This window comes from Lissotriton helveticus, chromosome 5_1 (genome assembly GCF_964261635.1).
Source record: "Lissotriton helveticus chromosome 5_1, aLisHel1.1, whole genome shotgun sequence".
Classification (NCBI taxonomy): Eukaryota; Metazoa; Chordata; class Amphibia; order Caudata; family Salamandridae; genus Lissotriton; species Lissotriton helveticus.
In genome coordinates this window covers 342,266,315-342,287,800 of record NC_136065.1, presented here as the reverse complement: position 1 = coordinate 342,287,800, position 21,486 = coordinate 342,266,315, and the positions used below count along the sequence as shown (strand labels likewise).

The following is a 21,486-nucleotide window of genomic DNA, read 5'->3' as shown; positions in this document are numbered from 1 at the left end:
GGATCTCCTAAAGGTAAATTCGACCCCAGTTCCAGCTCTGCTCTTCATATGATGCTGTGTTACTTTACCGCAAACCTAGGGCCTCATTGCGATGTCGTTCAGAAAGCATTCCAACCGACTCCTTGTCAGAAAAAGTTCTGACCGATTCAGGTTGTGAGTCCGACCAATCGATTACAATATTTCTGAACACCGTTCAGTCGGACTCCCATTGACTTAAATAGGAGCCTGTGTTCTGACCGACAACAGAGGCTTCCATTAAAAAAAGAGTTTTTTGCAGAAAACGTTTCACCCTATCGCAGGTATCCCATGGTGCCTGCCACACTGTGCATGGTTGGAAAAGAGGGGTCCCATGGGTAGCCCCATAGGCCCCAACCGGTGGCCTCTGGGTGAAGGGGGGCCGGCTACGAGCGCCCAATGTCAGTTTCCGACATCCGTTTCATGTCGAACAGACCGATTCGTAAAGGCTGTCCGAATCCGACATCGTAATCGCTCGGTCGAAAACGCAGCCAATAGACTTGAACGATTCGGCTCCGACTGACTCGGAGTCTCCGAATGCTGGTGAAAACCGAGTCGGAAAGACCAAATCGTTACCTTCCATTTTAATTGGTTGGTCAAAAATTATTCTTATTCGGTCGTAAACATGGGTTCCGACACGAGTTAGGAAAATCCGAATGCCGTTCGGAGCCTTTCCGACCGATATCGTAATGAGTTTACAGGGGGCTTATTAAGAACTTTGGCCTATATATGAACAATTTAGAACGGAAATAGAATAAATCTAAACCCCACTATATAGTGTGCCAGCAATAACGTATCAATCTCAGATTCATATCCATCATTACAAATGTGACTTAATTCCCCTACCTTGGAGTTACCTTTGACTCTAGAAGCACTTTTTAACCCTGCATTTCAAATAGTTGCTTTTGTTTTAACCGTTCACTTGGGGCCCTGTATGATGTGCCTCAAAATGTTGGTTACAGACCTTTTTTACCCCTTTTAGAAATACATAAAATGAAACGTGAACCAGTTCTGACTTATGGAGTACGAATATGGGACTTCCGGGATTGCACTAGGTTACAATAGGAGGAGAATCGTTTTTGCAGAGGCCTGCTTCAAGAAGACCCAGATACCCACACTAACTTTTACATGAAGAGTTGAACCTTTCCATGTGGCTGACCTGATGGACCTTGCCCCACTCCTCCTTTGGACCTCGATTTGGAGTAATGAGAAAGCATTGTTCAACCACAAAGTTATCACAGATTGTCTTGCTAGTGATTCTGGGTTCAGGATTCCGTGGATAGTTATGTCAAGAAAACTATGGAAGCTCTAGGCAGGCCTGAACTGTTCACATCACCTCACACTATTGCGCAAGGTGAGTGAACCAGGGAGAGGGAGCTGTATTTTAATTGTGCAGCTGCCAACATAGAGAGCAGAGAGCTGACGAAGCCCACTGTGAGAGATTTACCTGCAATTCAAACAGGCACGAGCACTAAGCCATATTTGTCTATTGTGAAAAATGCATGGGAATGGGGCATCTGACCAAATTTCGTCTAGGCAGCATCAGAAGCTACCTATGTTTTCTATTAGGGCAGTTTGATATACAATCTATTTTGCTCTGCCTGTGTGATGAATCCTCCCCTCAATCACTGGTCCATTTCAGTTTTTTCTGTAAAGAAATTCGGACGACCAGGCTAAAATACCTGCCAACTGTTTTAAAAATGTGGGTGATTTTATCAATATAGATCTGCTTGTTAGGTTGAGCCTGGGCAGCGCATGCGTTGCTCTGCGAGCCATGCTGTATTAGAGTATGGACTTGACGGCCCGCCCACTCTGCCCATATTTTTCATTGGCTTGTGTTTTTGTCGTTCGTAAATGCTGGCTTCTGATTCGTAAATAAGCTTGTTAGTCCCTCCTTAGTACGGCCTTGTCTTCATTTGTTATCTCCCATGAGGACTGGCCCTTTTACCTCGGTTGTTACACAGTACTCTTATTTAGTCTGTAAGCACTATTTTGTCTAATGAGTTTCTCCTACTGCAGACACAACATGCTTTCCTGCAACATTCAGAGCGCCATGAGTGCTTTCACTTTCGAAGCAGTCCAGGACAATGGCGGGTTCTTCTTTGAAATGCAATAGGTCTCGCATTTACAAGAGTATGAGCTATTGGCATTGTAAATGACAATGCCTTTTATTTATGTGTTAATTATCAAAACAGATAAATAAAAGGCATTTTCATTTATATTGTGTATAGCTTTACCTCTCACAAATGCGAGACATATTGCATTGCAAATGCTTGTTATTTTCTCTGTATGTTGTCTGATCCACTTGTGTGTCATGCAGTAGGAGGATTCCTGAAAACTGCTCTGCACAACAGAAAATTAATGGAGATCCAATGATTTTTCTTAACGCATCTATGTATTTTACTTTTTTCTCTTACAATTTCCCATTAAACACATGATCTCATTGCCGGATATTCCAACCTCAGAAAGTCACTGTTTGATTCATAGTTTTCCATTTTAATGTATTTATTATCGATTTTAGCCTATTTATCTTTTTAAGTATTTTATTGTGCCTATTGTCCCAATTAGGTATTTTTAAGACAAATGATTGACATGTTGGAGAGTCATCCGTCTTTATCACGGAATTATTGCATGAAATTGGGCTGTATATTTTATTATTTTATGATCATATTTGTATAATCGAATAAAGATTTATTTTATTTGATTGTATTGGATTTGACAGTCTCTCGTGAAAGAATATGTTCTGCTTGGCTCTTTTTTTTTTCCAAGTGTTGGCTATAAATGTTAATGTTAGTGTTTACAGCTTTGCTGCTTAGACATGTTTTTAGTATACCTAACCACCAGCTACCCGGCTATGTCACAATCTACTCACTGTCCAGCACCAATATGTTTTCAATATCTCTTATTGCCTGCACTGTGACGATGGTCTCTTTCTGAAAGGACATGCTCAAAAGAAGGTTTTTTATTTTTACTTTCCAGGTTTGTAGTTCATAATTCTTTATACTTTTGTGCGACAGTAGCATAGGAACATTCAATCAGTCTATCATACCTGATGCTGTATAAAACCACTCCATCGGGCTGAAGTCGGATGAGTTTGTTTTCCACCGTGACGTCATGAAACCATGCTGACTTGGCATTCACGATGAAGGTATCTGGAAGCCAGAGCTTATCCACAAATCTGCTGTCCAGGCCCAGTGTCTTGTTTGTGTGGTTGTAAGACAGCCTGTCATCCCGCCAGCTCTGCCGTAAAAACACTGTCATAGTGTACTCCTACAGAGAGGGCAGAAACCACCAAAAATCATGTTATCTTACTGTGAATCCCTCTGATATTCAGTGTCTGATAGTCAGTGTACATACTCAAACTTTGCACTGTGCAGTGATTTCTGTATGCATGACTGCTGATGGTGGTGAACCACACACCAGTATTAACATACTATCTGTGAATGCAAAAAGATATGCCTCATATAAAAACAGGTGTATATTATCTATAGTTATGAGGAGTATTACTTCCTGATGAAGACCTCTGAAGTCTTGTGAGGTTGAAACGCAAACATCGAAGCAGTTGGGGAACAAATTGATATTCTTCTGAAGCTTAACTCATGGGACTTATTTTGCAGCAATAGTGGTCAAACTACATCCCAACAGGGAACATAAAGTCTGCTTTACACAATGATAGATATATAGATGGATCATGAAATCTTCTATCACTTGTTGACCCTCTGTTCTAATTATGATCATTTACATGTTTCTCTGTGTGTATGTGGTTAAATGTATCTATTTGCTGGAACACTGACATCTCACAGGGAACATCAAGTAACTACATGCACTTCTCATGAAATGTTTTGGGGGTTTTGAATTCTGAATTCTGATAAGAAAGTTCTTTTTGGAAGTTTTGAAATAAACAATAAATATTTAATAGTAGTACTTGAGTTTGAACAAAGTATTAATGATTTATGGCCTAGTGTGGAATCTTTCCTTTTCCTATTAATTTCTAATACCGTTAGGGCATTGAGCACATAGTCCAAATAACCTCCTAGCAGTCAGCACAAAGCCTAAGAGACTGAGGGCAAGCGTTTGCATTCAAGGCAAAGCACAGCTTGTAGAAGGAAAATAAAACATTTCTGCAAAAAGGATACAAAACAATGACATTGCAGTGCAACATGAAATGAAATGCAAGTCAACAATGACATGAAAATCAAGTAAACCATGAAAAGAGATACATTAGAAGTAGGAATATATTTGTCAAAATGCAAAAGAACTAAAGAATGAATGAAAGAAATCTTCAATGGTAAAGTTTTGCAAAACGAAACAGAATGACCGACTCAATGAAAAGTTGCTGGATCACATGCAAGAGGTCTTTTTTAATTTCTTTCTTCAAATCTTGGATGAAACAGACAATGGGAAGGTGATTTGGGGATATTGCTACATGCGTGGTGTGAGAGCTGACGGTCAAGGAGGTGGGGGGATGTGCAGGGAACCAGATAGCAGGTGGAACTAGTGAGGTGAGTCAGGGTGAGATGTTAGTATGTGAACGTGGTCAGTTTAGAAGATGGTTAAAGTCGGGGGCTGCGTGCCCTAATGTAATTAGGATGTATACAATCGGCTGACAAGAGCTGTAACCAACTGCTGGGAGTAACCTGAGAAAGAGAGGCAGTGTGGGACGAATTACGTATGGATTGCCATGGTATCCAAGGGCCACAATGAACTGTTGTAAATTATGGATGGGGCTATATTTCAAATTTGGTGTCCAGGTGTCCAGGTGACAGCGAGGTGGGAGAGCACTGGGAGCAGATGCTCTTAAGTGAACAAGCCCTCGAGAATCTCATGAAAAACTGAAAAATCAACAAACCTATGGATGACGCATGTTTGAGTTGGTTTGCACACCTCTTTAAAATATCTACCAATGCCGTAGATTTTGGGAGGACACTTTTTGAGACCACCTATGGCAAAACATGTTAATTAGAAAGGAAACCTCAAAGCATCATGGATTGGAATGAGAACTTGGGGAAAAGGCAAGCTGCTTGGAAGGTTGCATCATCACAAACACTTTTTGACACACGTACAACATAGTAGAGTGTCTTTAAGAGTTTCAATTTTCATTTTCTATTTTTTTGTGAATTACGGTAGTTTTTTTTAGTGTGTTACAAAAATTGCATTAAAAAAACTGTTTGCTTTCTGACAACATTGCATTGATTGATCTATCTTTCTGCAGAATTGATTTAAAAGCACTATACATACTTAATTTGTATATACTTAGTGAGCGCACATGAGTGACTAACCCCCAGATGCATCAAGCATCCATTTTGCGATTCCTTATTAGCGGAAAATAAGGATTTGCTAATAAGGAATATTAAAATGCCATGCATGAAGAACTCGCTTTAAAATTGGCAATTTCTTAAAATTCCTTAATTGCGATTCGCAAATTGCGAGTCGCAATTAAGGAATACCTTCCCATTCATTCCTATGGGTCTGAAGGCCCATAGGAATGAATGGGAAGACAATCTCAATTTGCAATTGTCAATTAGAGAATCGCAAATTGAGATTGCAATTTCAAGGGTGCCAAGGTGTCAAAAGGACACCCTGTTGCACCCCTGAAATCTGCATATTGGTACATCTTGCACACACAAATGCCCTAAGGGCATGTCTGTGTGTAAAATAGAACTTTGAAAAATGCACTTTAGTGCATTTTTCAAAGTCTTTGCAAATTACCATGAAGTTTAACTTCATGGTAATTTGCGCCCCCTATTAGCGAAATCGCTAATCTTTTTACTTTAATGCATTGCATTTAAGGAATCTCAATTTGAGATTCCTTAAATGCAATAGCAATTTAAGTAATCGCAATTTTGCTATTTCTTAAATTGTGATTTTTGCATTTAGGATGATGCATCCCAAATGCAAAAATACCGGTCGCAAAGGGGCAGATTCTGAGAATCTGCCCCTTTGCGAGCGGATTTTTACTTGATGCATCTGGGCCAATGTGTTTCTCAGTCAAGGAATCAAGGGAATACAACAAAGGTTCTGCTCTCCTTGCACTTAAACTATCAGCAGGTTTATTGTCATTGTGGATAAGTTAAGTTTTAAGGAAAGATACCACAGCATACCACTGTAATTAAAACTTTACAATCCCTCTGCTCCTCCCCACTCTTCAGCACGACCACAATATGGTGTGTATTTCAGATATCAAAATGAGACATGGTCAGTGTGAACCAGGAGAGTGTAGAATTGGGATGGCTCACACAATCAATATTTCCATGGCATGATTGCATTAAATTTCAGGAAAAAGTGAAAATGTCTTCTGAGATGCGCTTTGTATACTGGTCAGTTATCTGACTGTCCTAAAGCAGACATAAGGGATGCTTAAGTTAGGACAGGAAGTGAAAAATCTTGGGGCATATTTACAAAAAAAGTTGCAGCACAGAGCTGTGCCAAATCAGCAGTGCCTTGCACCAACATTTTTAAAATGCAGGGATGCGCCATATTCACAAGAATACCGAGCATCAATGTGTTTCCCCTAGTGCTGGCGCAAAAAAAACTGCATGGTACCAGCGCAAGCAACCTGCAGCCATGTTGCAAGGGTGCCTGCGCTTCAGGGGAGATCGTTTATGTGGCAGAAGGGACACCTTCCTGCACATAAACAATCATTCATGGCGATCTGCTCTTTCTATGTGTGATGCAGAATGCAGCACACATGGAAAGAGCAAAAAATTAGGAGAAATTAATTTGTTCTCCTCGTATCTCCATTCAAACGCATGGGCAACCATGACATTAGAATGGTGCTGTTTTCGGTGCTGACTGGCCCTTATATAAATGTGGGACAGAGTCAAAAAGCGGTAGGTGTTTTGGTGGAATGCCAACAGCAACACCCATTGCACGCCCCTTTGCGGAGAGGACTGCGGCAGAAAGGGGCATATTTACAAGGTGGTGTTAAGCCACGTTAAGTGGCTTAGCGCCACCGTGTAAATATGGGAAATGGCGCTACGCCACAGGAGCATCCTGGTAGCGTATGGCGCTTGTAAATATGACCCCTTGTCTTCTGTGCAGTCTCTAAATGGTTACACCTTTTTTTAAATCGGCTTAGTGGAGGGATATGAGAGGCCCGCTTCATTGCTAGCACTAGGGCCCACAACACCTTTGTTAGGCTACTGGTTTTAATTCAGTATAAGGTTGATACAGGGGTGTAGCTTGGTCGGTAAGATTGGGGGGGTCAGCTTCGGATTTTCTGACAATGGCGCTGGCATATAATGTTACAATTCATTATAGGATAAGCAGGGTCCATGAGAGGGGCTAAAGGGCAATGGAAATGCAAACAAATGAGGATTGGTAAAGGTACTAGTTGAGCGAAAACACATTATTTTGTAAAATTACTGACATGTTGAAGACTTTCAAAACAGAGAGGGAAAAGTGTGTGTGCCTTTTTGTCTGTGTGTAGGTAAAAATTGCTGTTGAAATCCGACAGACACCTCACTATACCCGACTAAAAGCATCTAAACCAATCTACTTTGGATAAAATACATGTATTGGGGGGTTAAAACTCCCCTGTGCTGATATTTATAAGCACTAAGTAAACCTAATAAAAAGGAACACATATATTAAATGATTATATTGACTTTGCTTTGTAACTTCCCGAATAAAAAATAAAACAAATTGTGGATCAACAACCTGACTTCCTGCATGTGCAGTGCATTGGTGCCTACAGCTGAAAAGTCCGTGCATGTGCAGGCATGTGAAAAAAAAAATAAGTGACCCGAGTAAAACAGGGTTAGGTGATTAGGGAGCATTGGTGGGGATTTGTCAGTGATTGCCGGTTTAAACCATTTTCTGGAAAGCCGAGGTCTCTTTCATATGCTACTTCTATTCACTTATAGCAGACACTTCCTGAACACAGGAGGACTTTACCATGTTGGCTTCCGAGATGTGATCAATGCTGGCGACTTCAATATCAAGAGCAACAGTCACGGGAGGGCCTGTAAGGAGAAGCAAAAGTCAGGGCATAAGAGAGAGACAAAACAGAGAAAGACAGGGTAAGAAAAAGAAAGAAAGAACCATGTGGTCAGAGGCTGAAAGTGAAGCGGTTATGCAACAAGTTAATCAGACGCTGTAGTACTTTGTTTAAAACATACGGCCACATGCATCAATCTAGGATTTTGCATTTCCTAAATAGCGAAAATTAAGGAATCGCTATTTAGGAAATGCAAAATCCTATGCATCAAGAAATCCTAAAAGTTTTTAGGATTTCTTAATTTTCGGAAATTGCGATTCCTTAATTGCGAATCGCAATTAAGGAATGGCATTACATTGATTCCTATGGGCCTAGAGGCCCATAGGAATCAAAGCCGTTTTGCATTTTTTTTTTGCACTCGCAATTTGTTGATGCATTGCAAGGGTGCAGAGGGGGGTCCAAAGGACCCCCCCCTGCACCCCTGAAATGTATTTTAAAGTGCATGTTTCACACACACATGTCCTAAGGACATGTGTGTCTGTAACATGCAAGTTTAAAAAATGCATTTTTTTGCTTTTTAACATTTTTTCGCAAATTAACACGAGGGTCAACCTCGTGTTAATTTGCACTTCCTATTTCAAAATTCGCAATTTTTAAAAAAATGATGCATTGCATTTAAGGAATCGCACAAATGCGATTCCTTAATTGCATTTCCATTTTTAAGAAATGCAAAAAATAGCGAATTTTGACAATCTGTTTCATGCATCCCAAAAACGTATTTAGGAAGTGCAAACGGCCGAATTTACCGATTCGCACCGTTTGCACTTCCTAAATAGGTTGATGCATGTGGGGGTTGCTCTTTTGTTCAGTGACCACTGGGTTAAATATATCGACTCACTCTGATATTGATTTCAGCTTAAGTTCAATTACTAATTGAATGGTTATGGTCATATTACGAGGACCTTGGAATTCCAAGTGTATATGTTACAGTCAAAGTGTGAAATCCCGGTATTGTATAGAATGCCTAGGTAATGTATAGAATGCCTGATGGTTTTCAGCAAACTATGAAATATACGTTTTTTGTGAAAATGTTACATACTTTTCCTAGGCATTCTATACAATTCCTAGGCATTATACAGAATGACCAGTGCCATTTACGCAAAGTGTTAAAAGGCCACAAGATGAGATTCCTAGGCATTCGGCAAAGTGTGAAATCCGGGTATTGTATAGAATACCCAGGCAATGTATAGAATGCCTGATGGTTTAGAGGCAAACTAGGAAATATACGTTTTTTGTGAAAATGTTACATACTTTTCCTAGGCATTCTATACAATGCCTAGGCATTATACAGAATGACCAGTACCATTTACACAAAGTGTTAAAAGGGCACAAGATGAGAAGCCTTTATTAATTAATATGCATTTGAAACTGAAAGAACAAAACTACGAAATGAAGCACAGGATATTCTTACCGGAAAACAATGAAAGCAGAACTGAGATTGAAGTACTTGTTACACTAAGAAAGGCCAGAGTAACACGTGGAATTGTACTCACTTTTATTCTTCACACAAAAACACCTTATATTTTGGCACTTTGATCTTGTACATACATTTCACGAGTTAAAGAAGAATGCAAACAGACTATTGTTACCGGTAAAACACAAAGCAGAACTGGCATGACCTACAGAATGCGAACAGAATATTCTTACCGGTAAAACACAAAGCAGAACTGGCATGACCTACTTGTTGCAGCACAAAAACACCTTCTATTTTGGCACTTTGATCTTGTACATACATTTCACGACTTAAAGAAGAATGTGAACAGAATATTGTTACCGGTAAAACACAAAGCAGAACTGGCATGACCTACTTGTTGAATCACAAAAACACCTTCTATTTTGGCACTTTGATCTTGTACATACATTTCACGACTGAAAGAAGAATGCGAACAGAATATTGTTACCGGTGAAACACAAAGCAGAACTGGCATGACCTACTTGTTGCAGCAGGGAAGGCTAGAGTGACATTTTGAATTTCACTTAATTATCTTTTTCACACAAAGGCACCTCATATTTTGGCATTTCGTCTTGCACATACACCTGACGAATCCTTGCCTGCTTCCTGTGGACTGAGAAGTAGCTGCAGATCGGAGAGGTATTTCGTAGTCAGGAACGTCTTCAATTCTCATTAAGTTCTTTGGACATACGGTGAATTGTGATCTGGTGTAGAGTTGCTTCAAGATTCCTTGTGCAGTTCCAAGTCGGTAAAAGCCATCTTCCGTCACGTTCATAACAACTGCCAAGAGATTACTTGAGTCACCCCGCCCTTTTTCGACGCCGGGAATTAGAACTCGCACAATGGCACCCAAAGGCACAGGAGCAATTTTTTTGTCAGAATCCCTTTTCATTTTTTTGGCCTGAATCTCAAGGTTCGATTTCGATTCCATTTTACTTTGGATAGCTTTCTCAATATTGAAGCAAACATTGCACAAACTGCTAACCCCATAACCTTATACTTCGTCGCCGTCATCGTCTTTAGAAGAATGTCCACAGATGGCATGAACGTTTCGGCCACACTTTCGACATGTATGAGCACCGCTGGTTTCTTTTAAGCAGACGCAACAGATAGCGGAAGAAGAAGGATTTTCGGTAACCACGGAAATGGAAGGCTCTTTGATAACCATGGCTTCATCACTGTTTTGGTTTCCTCCATCATGGATTGCATTTTCAGCTATGTCTTCTGCAGGGAGCTGTGCCTCTTGCATTGATTCATCTCGTCTTTGTTCCTGCTGTTGTGTTGTTTGTACACTCTGTTATTTTTTCGAGCTCTTCCTCAGTCTCTATTTTTATTTATTTATTTATTTGCGTGTTTGTATAGCGCTATGAATAAACTCCCGAAGGAGTATCTCCGCGCTTAGAACAACAGGAAGCAAATATTAGGGCATCATACTAAGTTTCTAAAAACAAATGAATAAAACAGTTACATACATACTAAACTATGGCTAATTTTGTTTGAACAGAAAAGTTTTTAATTGTTTCCTAAAAAGGAGATGATCGGAGGATTGTCTCAATAAGAATGGGAGAGTGTTCCACATAATAGGACCTACCACTGACAGAGCCCTTCCACCCAGTCTGGTCCTGCTGATCTTAGGTACCCTCAGCAGCAACTACTCACTTGACCTGAGTGTACGTGTAGGGACATATGGTACAAATTTTTTAGCCAAATAGGCCGGTCCTAAGTCATGTAAGCCTTTGTGTATGGTACAACAGGTCTTAAACCTCACCCTTTGACGTATGGACAACCAATGTAGTTTGTCCAGCAGTGGCTTGGATGGAGATCTAGGGGGAGCATTGAGGACTAGCCTGGCTGCTGTGTTCTGTACCACTTGCAGTCGGTCTAGCACCTCTTCATTTGCACCTGCCAGGAGACCATTACAATAATCAAGTTGGCTTATTACTAAAGCCTGAGCCAAAGTTCTTCTAATGGAGTCCGGAAGGAATGGAAATATTCTACGGAGGAGACCTATCATGTGGAAACAAGACCCCACTGTGATGTTACCATGGTGTTTCATAGTCAGCTCCGACTCCAACCGTACCCCCAGGTTCTTGATTATTTGTTTAGGTTCGGGAGCTGGACCTAAGTCTAACGGCCACCAGTCAGGAGACCATTGAATCTTAGCCTCACGGAAAAGCATCACCTCAGTCTTACCAACATTACACTGAAGAAAGTTGGAAGACATCCACTGGGATACTGCTTTCATCCCCTCGGAGAAAGATTGTATAACCTCCGGTGTTAGTGATTTAAAGGGAAAAAGCAGCTGAGTATCGTCAGCATATGACACTGGACAGAAACCAAAGGCTCTTGTTATATCTGCCAAGGGGGCCACATAGACGTTAAAAAGAGTTGGGCTCAGACACGAGCCCTGTGGAACCCCCTTGGTGATCTTAACCTCATCCGACCTTAAGTCACCCATGGTGATACATTGGGTGCGCTCGGAGAGAAAGCTCTTTATCCAGTCCAGTGCCTTGCCACCGAGTCCATTCACAGTCAGTCGTTCGATCAAGATGTTATGCGAAATGGTATCGAACGCTGCCGATAAATCCAGCAGTACCAGGACAACGGAATAACCACCGTCCTGGTACATGCGGAGATCATCCGTTATCGACATCAAGGCCGTTTCAGTACTATATTTTGGCCTGAAACCTGACTGTGAAGGATCAAGGCTTCCAGATTGTTCCAGGAAGTTGGACAAATGCTTGTTAGTGTGCTTTTCGATGATTTTACCCAGAAAGGGCAACAGGGAGATCGGCCTAAGATTAGACATATTGGTCCAAGGGGAGGAGGTGTTCTTCCTAATAGGTCTGACTAGGGCCTTTTTCCATTCTCGTGGGACACATCCTGTTGTTAACGAGAGATTCACCAGGCTCTGAATATGTGAACCAAGTGTTTGCCCCAGTGTTCCCATTAGTCTGGCTGGTAGCAGATCAGACGGGCTCCCACTTTTGATGTTATTAGTCAACATCTTAACCTCTGATAGAGAGATCTCAGGAAAATTATGGAAGGTATTAGATTTAGTGACCACTGCTTGTACTGATATATGGGCATCCTGACTAATAGATGGAATGAGTGCCTCTATCTTCTCATAGATAGCATCAATTTTCTCGGTAAAGAAACTTGAGATATTGTCACATAGATGTTGGGATGCCATATCCGCACTTTCGCATGCCACAGGTTTTAGAAAGGTGTTTACAATCTGGAAGAGTACTTTCGGATCATTGCCTGCTGCCTCCAGATGCGAGGTAACATAGTTCTTACGAGCAGATCGGATGGCTTTATGATAGATGTTTAACGCCATTTGATATTTCATTTTATCTTTTTCCAGATGCAACTTTCTCCATACCTTCTCGGTTTTCCTAGCAGTGCGTTTAAGGCTCCGCAGTTCTTCCGAAAACCATACTTCCTGTTTCCTGGCAGAGCGCTTTTTAAAAGTTTTTAGCGGGGCAATCTGCTCCACCGCAGTATGAATAGCCAAATCATATTTTAAAAGGGCAGTATTAATATCATCAGTAACTAACATCAATGGGGCCACATAAACCTTTTTGAGATTTGCATCTGTTATTTTATGCCATTGTCTTCGCTGAGCAGGAATTTGTGAAGAATAGTTGTAACAAGTATCCATCTTTGGCATTGAAAATTCAAGAACAAAATGATCTGTCCAATTAGTCTGTATAGGCGTATAACATTTAATTCCAGAAAAATTGTCTTGTAAAACATCGTCAGGCAGGGACGACGTTGAGAGACCTACTCTAGCTTTGCAGCCGAACAGAGCTTCGTATGGTGACCTCTTAATCCCAGAATATAAAGCTTTGTTCTTCATAAGTTGGACGAACCGCAATCCCTCACTCCAGTTGCTAGTTTTTTCATCTTGCATCCAAGCACACAGCATATTTTCAATGTCCTGATTAGCTCTTTCGACGCTACCCTGACTTTGTGAGTGGCGCGCTTACCATGGATGATCTTCAACGTGGGCCAATACTCCTTTAGGCTGCTTACCACATTGTTTGCAAATTCCCTGCCATTATCAGACTGTAGAATCGTTGGAGCACCAAGCAACGTAAATATGTCGACGAGCTTGTTGGCTACTTCTTCCGCTCTCTTTGATTTCAGAGCCCTGAGAACTACAAACTTAGTGAGATGATCTTGGTACACCATTATAAACTTTTACTCTCTGTCAGGATGGGACTGAAATCAATGAGATCGACCTGACAACAGGAGTTGAATTCAGAAAAAAACATTGGCTTGACCACAACACCTTTTTTAACACCTTTTTGCTTCTTCTGGCAAGGCTCACAAAGGTGAATGTACAGCTCAATATCATGACGGGTAATGTTCTTATACTTGGGTGAAAGTTCTTTCAACATTCTGTTGAACATCAGCCCCCGCAGCCCCCGCAGCGGGGGCTGATGTTACGTCACTGCAGACAGCTGCACAAGCCTTCTTGCCTGGGTGCCTGCTGCCTTAAATAATTGCAAAGGTGCACAACTGGTTAATCTGCAAATGTAAAAGGCGCTTGGAAGCCGGTATTGCCTTCATTTGATAGAATAGAATCACTTGAAGCTTTCTAGTGCCAAAGATGTATTCTTTTTGAGTGGTTTGAAAGTTGAGCTGTGAAGTATATGCTTTTAAAAACGTAATAAAAAAAATGCACTATGTACAATTTAGGTATTACTAAAATTTATATTTGGGAAGCGCTTCGTTATTGTAAACTTTTTTGTGCATTTTGTAGCAGCCTATCTTAAACTGTGTGTAATGCAAGTTAAAAGAATGACTTACATCTTCACACTGATTTCTGTTAGAAACTGGGAGCACTAAACATACACAAGTCACTATTCTCCACTGCACCAACCAGGATTCAGTTCTGTGGCTCTCTGGTTACAGACACATACCTCTGCAGTGCATTAACTAAAGAAGTTTCGATAGTGCATATCCCACTGATTAACTTAACTTGCATTTATTTTTCATTTAAGCTCTGCCTTATCTTGTATGTAGTTACCTGAAGGAGAAAGACTGAAAAAATGTATAGAATATTTTGTCTTAGCCACGCCTTTGATCCCGCCCCCACACTCACCCACCCTGCCCCCTTTGCGCACAGCATCACAGATCCCAAACTTTTTTTTTAATGTACTTCAACCACTGTAAAGAAGTGTGATTCCGCCTCCACTGTATTTTTGGGTTGTTTCCAACACTTTCACAATGGTAATTTTCTTAACTTTAAAGCTTTGAGCTTTGAAATCATTAAAAATATGTACAGGACTTTTTCAACATATTTTCTCGTTTGCCATTCTGACTTCCATCGAATTTTCATATTTTACATTATGGGCAACTAGAGTAGGCTGATGAGTTTGAGGTTTTTTTTAATGGAGAGATGTGCTGATTGGTTGAAGATAAGTTCTTTACCCTGCTCTCTGCATTAGTTGGCTAGGCTTGCATTTTTTAACATAAACATTTTAATGAGGTATTTGCCTCTTTGGCACAAGTTCAGTACTGGTGGCTCATGATTCTTTAATCTATAGCTGTTCAATAAGCCATGTGAAATAAGTCTGGTTTTCGCAACCCTGTAAAAACAGTTGCAGACCACTTCCTAATACATGATGTCTGCCTTCACATTTTGGCCCTGTTTTTCAGACCTTCAATGATAGTGATACCCTAGAGGTCAAGGAAAAAGGGTTAGGTCAACCTGGCAGAGTGGAGTTGTATTGGACCTTAAATTGCTATATCAAATGCCCGTAAAATAATTTTGGTTGAAGGATTCATGTCTTGGCCTGGCACACTCTGCGCGTGCCAGAGGGTCACCACTAGTCGTGCCATGGGCAGGAGCAATTTGCAGGTGGCCGGAGGCTGAGTCACTCTTGCGAGATTAGAGTGACATAATCGGAGTGCACCCTGGATGGAGGCATTTAAAGAGTTGAAGTGCCAGTGGTTGGCCTTCGTCCTCGACCACGTCCCTGCAAACAGGGGCTCCACTAAGGCGGAGAAGCGTCGCCACACTGCTTTCTCGCCGTGCGAGAAGCAGAAACATAAAATGGTAACAACTTACAGTTATTACCATTTAATGTTTGGTTGCTGGTGGGCGGATGGGCGGGGCTGCTCTGAGAGCAAGGCAGGGAAGATGGGGTGTGCCTGCCCACTCCAAAGTGCGCAAAGACTGTTTGGTCCAAACCAGTCAAGCGCACTCTGCCCTTCTCGATGAAGGCTGAAATGCATCCTACATGGAGAAATTGGCCTTTCCGGAAGCCCCTGGCTGGGTGGCGTCCTGCACGTTGTGATTGGCTTAGGGGAGGGAGCCTGCTGCCTACTTCTGCTTCCTGTTTCTGGAGTGCAGGAGAGCAGAGGAAGAGGGGTTGGCCTAACGGCTAGGGCGCTCGACCTCGGACCTGGGGATCTGGGTTCGAGTCTCGGTAACGATGCCAAAAACCTCCTGTGATTCTGGGCAAATCACTTACAGCCTGATTCATGTACAATCCGTTTTGCGTGGCCCTAATAGCGAATCATAGCGACTCGCTATTGAGGCCACGCAAAACGGCATTCATGTAGGAATTGCTAATGAAATAGCGATTCCTACATGTTCTTTATTTGCGAGTAGCAATTTGCTACTCGCAAAAACTCCCCATTCATTCCTATGGGCCAAGAGGCCCATAGGAATGAATGGGGAGTATCCCTTATTTGCGAGTAGCAATTTGCTACTCGCAAATAAGATAGCGATTTTAAGGGTGCCAGGGGTGTCCAAAGGACACCCTGTTTCACCCCTAAAAAGCACATTTGAACAGGTGTTGCGCACACACATGTCCAAAGGACATGTGTGTGTGCAACATGCAACTTAGAAAAATGCTTTTAAAAGCATTTCTCTGAGTTTTTGCTATTTACCGAGAGGTCAGACCTCTCGGTAAATAGCGGCCCCAAAAGTGCTAAATCGCAATTTCTTGATGTGTCATGAATAGCATTTGAGGAATCTCTAATAGAGATTCCTTAAATGCTATTCCTCGCATATTTGCGACTTCTTAAATAGCGATTTTTGCATTTGGTATCATGAATACCAAATGCAAAAATCGCACTCGCAAAGGGCCAGATTCTCAGAATCTGGCCCTTTTGTGAGCGCTAATGGCTACATGAATCAGGCTGTTAATCTCCCCGTGCTTAAAATGAATGCGTGTCCTCATGTAACGTAACTGATGCTATGTAAAGCGCTCTGATGCCTGATTCAGTTTGGGTCTAGCTCGCGCTATATGAAACTCTGCAAGACGTGGGACCCATCCAGCGGAAAGGTAAGTTTAATGATATATTTTTTAAGTATTAAATTAAACCTTCCCCCACGTGAGCCCCATTCCCCACACGACACCCCCGCACGAACCCCCCACCCGCGAGTCATGCCAGCTGTGACTGCCTGCAAAACTCCTCCAGAGCAAGGAACCTGTGCATTTTAGAAAGGACCTCGCACCCCATCCACCCTCACCTACATAAAAGGTGGAATTTTAAGCAGAAGAGATCCGGGCTACCCAAAAAGAATTGGACTGATTTGCTGGTTTGGCCGCCTTGTCAGAATGTTGATTTTTGGAGGCCAAGGGTTGCTGGAGGGGGGCTGACCTGCTGGTGGTCGTGGACCTTTCAGCCCTACCCTGAGTAAGAGTTGAATATTGAAAGTGCTTTTGCTTGGTGACAGGTACCCAGGCAGGGACAGAGCGTTATGCGGTGCCCTGTGTATTTGGCATCAAACTGCATGTATTTCTCATCCCTCAGTGAGACAGAGGGGAAGCTTGCATTGAATGGATGTTGATGCCATTATTTCCTCAATGTACTCTTGGGGGTGGGAACGTGAATTGTTTGCTCCAGGTGCCTGCCCCTGCGGGGGATGTATATAGAAACAATTGGGCTGTCACAATACATTCTGGAGTGGTTTTCCCTGCAAGGAGGTATCTTGGCTAAAATGTACCTTCTTCAATGTATAGTTCAAGAGACAATTGCTGTACAGTCTGTGCGCTGCGGTTTTGCTTTATCCTGCTTCCTTTATTCTCATATATAATGTCTATGTCAATGCGGCTTTCATTCCTTCCTTGAACTTTGTGAATTAGATAGCTGCGTCTTGGTAGAACCACATAATAGTGTTTGTCTCTCTCTTTCTCCTTAGGGGAACGAGGAAGAGTGAAGAGTGAAGAGGGGGTGCTGAGGAAGGATGCAGCTGGATTATTGTACAGCGACTTGCATGTTGCGACCGCACTGCATAAAGTCCAATGCTCCCATGTGCACCAATGGTGCTTAATTTCAGCCGGTGGTTTCCGGTGCTCGGCACCCACAATTAATTGTCTCCACCAGCGCTTGGGACAGCCTCCCACAAGGTGGCACTGTTAGAAGGGGCAATCTCAGAGGGCCAGGTTATGCTCACCCGGTCACCCCAAGACCCACCTCTTCCACAGAACTTGCCGAGTCTTATCGTGAGGTCCTCACCGGGGAGGACTTCGAGTCTAGGATCGGACACACTGAGCTCCAACCACACTACGAACAGACACCACACCGTTGGATTCGAATAACACGTTCTTTATATAAGCAGTAAAACGAAGAAAGCACTCTTATGTACACAGTGGTCGAGGGACCACAAAGTCTTGGGAGGATTCAGGAAGTGGGAAGCGGGACAGTCTTTTAGTCTCTGGGTCAGTACGCGGCGTACCCTGCGCACAGCTCTCAATCCTCGAACCGGGGGATACGGGATGATGGTCGTACTGGCTGCTTCACCTCTGTCGAGTCGGCTCGGTCGTGATGGTGATCTCGATGGTCCAGCCGGACCAGAGTACTCTTCAAGCCGCGACGAGGTCAGCAGGGCTTGATCTGGAGAAGTTCGTGAGGAGCCGCGACAGCGTCAGCAGGGCTCGGATGGTTTTATAGGTCGAGCCGCGACAGCGTCAGCAGGGCTCCGATGGTTACGAGTTCAGCTCGAGCCGCGACAGCGTCAGCAGGGCTCCGAGGGCTTAGAGAGGACGAGCCGCGACAGCGTCAGCAGGGCTCCGATGGTTACAGTTCAGCTTGAGCCGCGACAGCGTCAGCAGGGCTCCGATGGTTACAGTTCAGCTTGAGCCGTGACAGCGTCAGCAGGGCTCCGATGGTTACCGTTCAACTGGAGCCGCGACAGCGTCAGCAGGGCTCCGAGGTTCCAGAGGAGTTCTTCTTATGGTCAGCCGAGATCAGCTCAGCAGGGCTTCAGGTCCAAGATACAACTGCCCGCTAGTTGTCGGGCGGGCCCAGATATAGTCCAGTGGCCCTTTGATGTCCGGACCCTCGCAGGCGGAGGTCTCAAGCCCTGGGGGCTGGTCGTTGGCGAGGTCCGGCGGTTGGCTCTTTGATCCTTTGAAAGATGGGTCCGGGAATTCCCAGACGCCCAGCGGGTCTGGAGCCAGCACTCAGGGAGGCCAAAGGTGCGATCGAAACTGGCCCACGGGGAGGGCCCAAGTCGTGACAGATACCAGTCTCTCAGGGGAGGCCGGAGGTGCCATCGAAACTATCTGGCTTATCTCACTCGGGAGCGCTTTACCCCCCAGCCAGGACTGGCGCACCTTTGGAGTCTGGGTTTCGCTGGGGCCGGGGTCACGCTAGGCCCAGGGAGACAGGGATCGCGGGAAGGGAAAATGTCTGCCGGGCCTTGTGGGGCATGCAAGGTTAGGCGCTCGGAGCCGGGAGCGGGACGGGGACATGAAGGCCTGGCTCAGGGTGCAGGCCTACGCTCGCAGGGTATGGAGGGACAGGCGCGAACCACGCCACGAGGCCGGGTCCAACACGCGTCCCCCCCAGCTGAAGGCGGGGAGAACTACCCATCCTCTTGGGGGTTCTCTTCGCTGAGGCGGAAGAATCGGGACAGGCCGTCTGCGTTGGCGTGGTCAGCACCAGGCCGGTGCTCAACCGTGAAATCCATCCCCTGGAGGGAGATGGACCAGCGCAGCAATTTGGGATTCTCCCCTCTCATCTGCATTAGCCACCGGAGGGGTCGGTGGTCGGTTTGGACCCGGAAGTGAGTACCGAACAGGTAGGGCCTCAGCTTCTTCAGGGCCCAAACCACCGCGAAGGCCTCCCGCTCGATGGTGCTCCACCTTTGCTCTCGAGGGAGTAGCCTCCGGCTAATGAATGCCACTGGCCGGTCCAGGCCGTTCTCTTTCACTTGGGACAGGACTGCTCCGATGCCATGCTCGGACGCGTCCGTCTGGACTACAAACTCTCGGGAGTAGTCGGGGGCCTGTAGGACTGGGGCCGTACACATGGCGTCTTTCAAGGTTTCGAACGCCTCCTGGCAGGCGGGGGTCCAGCTGACTTTCTTCGGCTGGTTTTTGGAGGTCAACTCCGTGAGAGGGGCTACGATGCTGCCGTACCCCTTGATAAATCTCTGGTAGTACCCCGTGAGTCCTAGGAATGCCCGCACTTCCGTCTGGGTCGTGGGGGCCTCCCAGGCCACGATGGCATCGATCTTGGGCTGGAGGGGGGCTACGAGGCCGCTCCCGACCTGGTGCCCGAGGTAGACTACGGACCCTTGTCCGATCTGGCACTTGCTTGCCTTAATGGTGAGACCAGCCCTCCTCAGGGCCGTCAGCACCGCCCAGAGGTGCTGGAGGTGCTCGGGCCAGTGGGAACTGTAGACTGCGATATCGTCCAGATATGCAGCGCTGAACTCTTCCAACCCAGCCAGTACCTGGTTCACTAGCCTCTGGAAGGTGGCGGGGGCGTTTTTCATCCCGAAGGGCATCACCCGGAAATGGTAGTGACCATCCGGGGTGGAAAAAGCGGATCTTTCCTTAGCTCCCTCGGTGAGGGCGATCTGCCAGTATCCACTGGTCAGGTCGAACGTGCTAAGGAAGCGAGCAGCCCCGAGGCGATCAATAAGCTCGTCTGCTCGGGGGATGGGATGTGCATCGGTTCTGGTGACTGGGTTGAGCCCGCGGTAGTCAACGCAGAACCTCAGCTCGGTGACAGCACCGGGGGCGGCGACCTTCGGAACCAGGACCACGGGGCTAGCCCATGGGCTGTCAGAGGCTTCGACCACCCCGAGAGCTAACATCTTTGATACCTCAGCCTTGATACAGGCCCGGACTCGGTCAGGGACGCGGTAGGCTCTGTGCCGTACCGGTGGGCTTTCCCCGGTGTCCACGTCGTGGACGCACCAGTTGGTGACACCGGGGGTGAGGGAGAAGAGGTCCGAGAACTGTCCCAACAACTGGCGACAGTCCTCGCGCTGCTCGGGAGAGAGGGAGGAGGAGAGACTCACCCCCTCTACGGAGCCATCTTTTTCTTTTGCGCACAGGAGATCGGGGAGAGGCTCCGTTTCTTCTTCTTCTCCATCGTTTCGGGCCACCTCTAACCACTTTCTGTTTCGTAAACAGATTAAAACTTGGCTGTTTTCCTCTATTTAATCCTCCTGTTGTGTTGTCTGGTTTCTAGGTCTGTCCACAGCGCTGGGACGCCCCATTGCTGGGGTAGCCATGCGCTATACAAGCAGATTTAACATAACATAACATAACATCGTCCGTGGCGAGGAGCAAGCTCAACTCGGACCGGGCGAAGTGGGGCTTGAGGCGGTTCATGTGGAGGACCCTCAAGGGGTTCCTGGGGGACTCTACATCGATGAGGTAGGTCACCTGACTCTTGCCCTCCACCACCTTGAAGGGCCCTGTCCACTTGTCTTGCAGGGCACAGGGCTCCACGGGGGCCATCACCCAGACTTGCTGTCCGGGCTGAAACTCGACCAGAGTGGCATTCTGGTCATACCACCGTTTCATTTCTTCTTGACTGCCCTCGAGGTTGGCCTCGGCCAGTTCTCGGAACTTCCTAGTCTGGTTCCGGAGGGCCAGAATGTATCGGAACACATCGGGAGGGGGCTCGGGGGCCGCCGTCTCCCACCCTTCCTTGACCAGGCTGAGGGGCCCCCGGACAGGATGTCCGTAGAGGAGCTCGAAGGGGCTGAACCCCAGGGACTTCTGGGGGACTTCGCGGTAGGCGAAGAGGA

General features: G+C 45.0%; 1 protein-coding gene across 1 annotated transcript in view; it reads right to left on the bottom strand.

Moving 5' to 3' along the window:
- The window catches only part of GABRD (gamma-aminobutyric acid type A receptor subunit delta), a 282,381-nt gene that overhangs the window by 64,137 nt on the left and 196,758 nt on the right, over positions 1–21,486 (bottom strand). Inside the window, exons 3-4 of the mRNA XM_078640922.1 lie at positions 7,912–7,979; positions 3,065–3,285 (exon numbers count right to left, since the gene is read on the bottom strand). Coding sequence (XP_078497048.1) covers positions 3,065–3,285; positions 7,912–7,979 — 289 coding nt within the window. The remainder of the gene's footprint in view (positions 1–3,064; positions 3,286–7,911; positions 7,980–21,486) is intronic.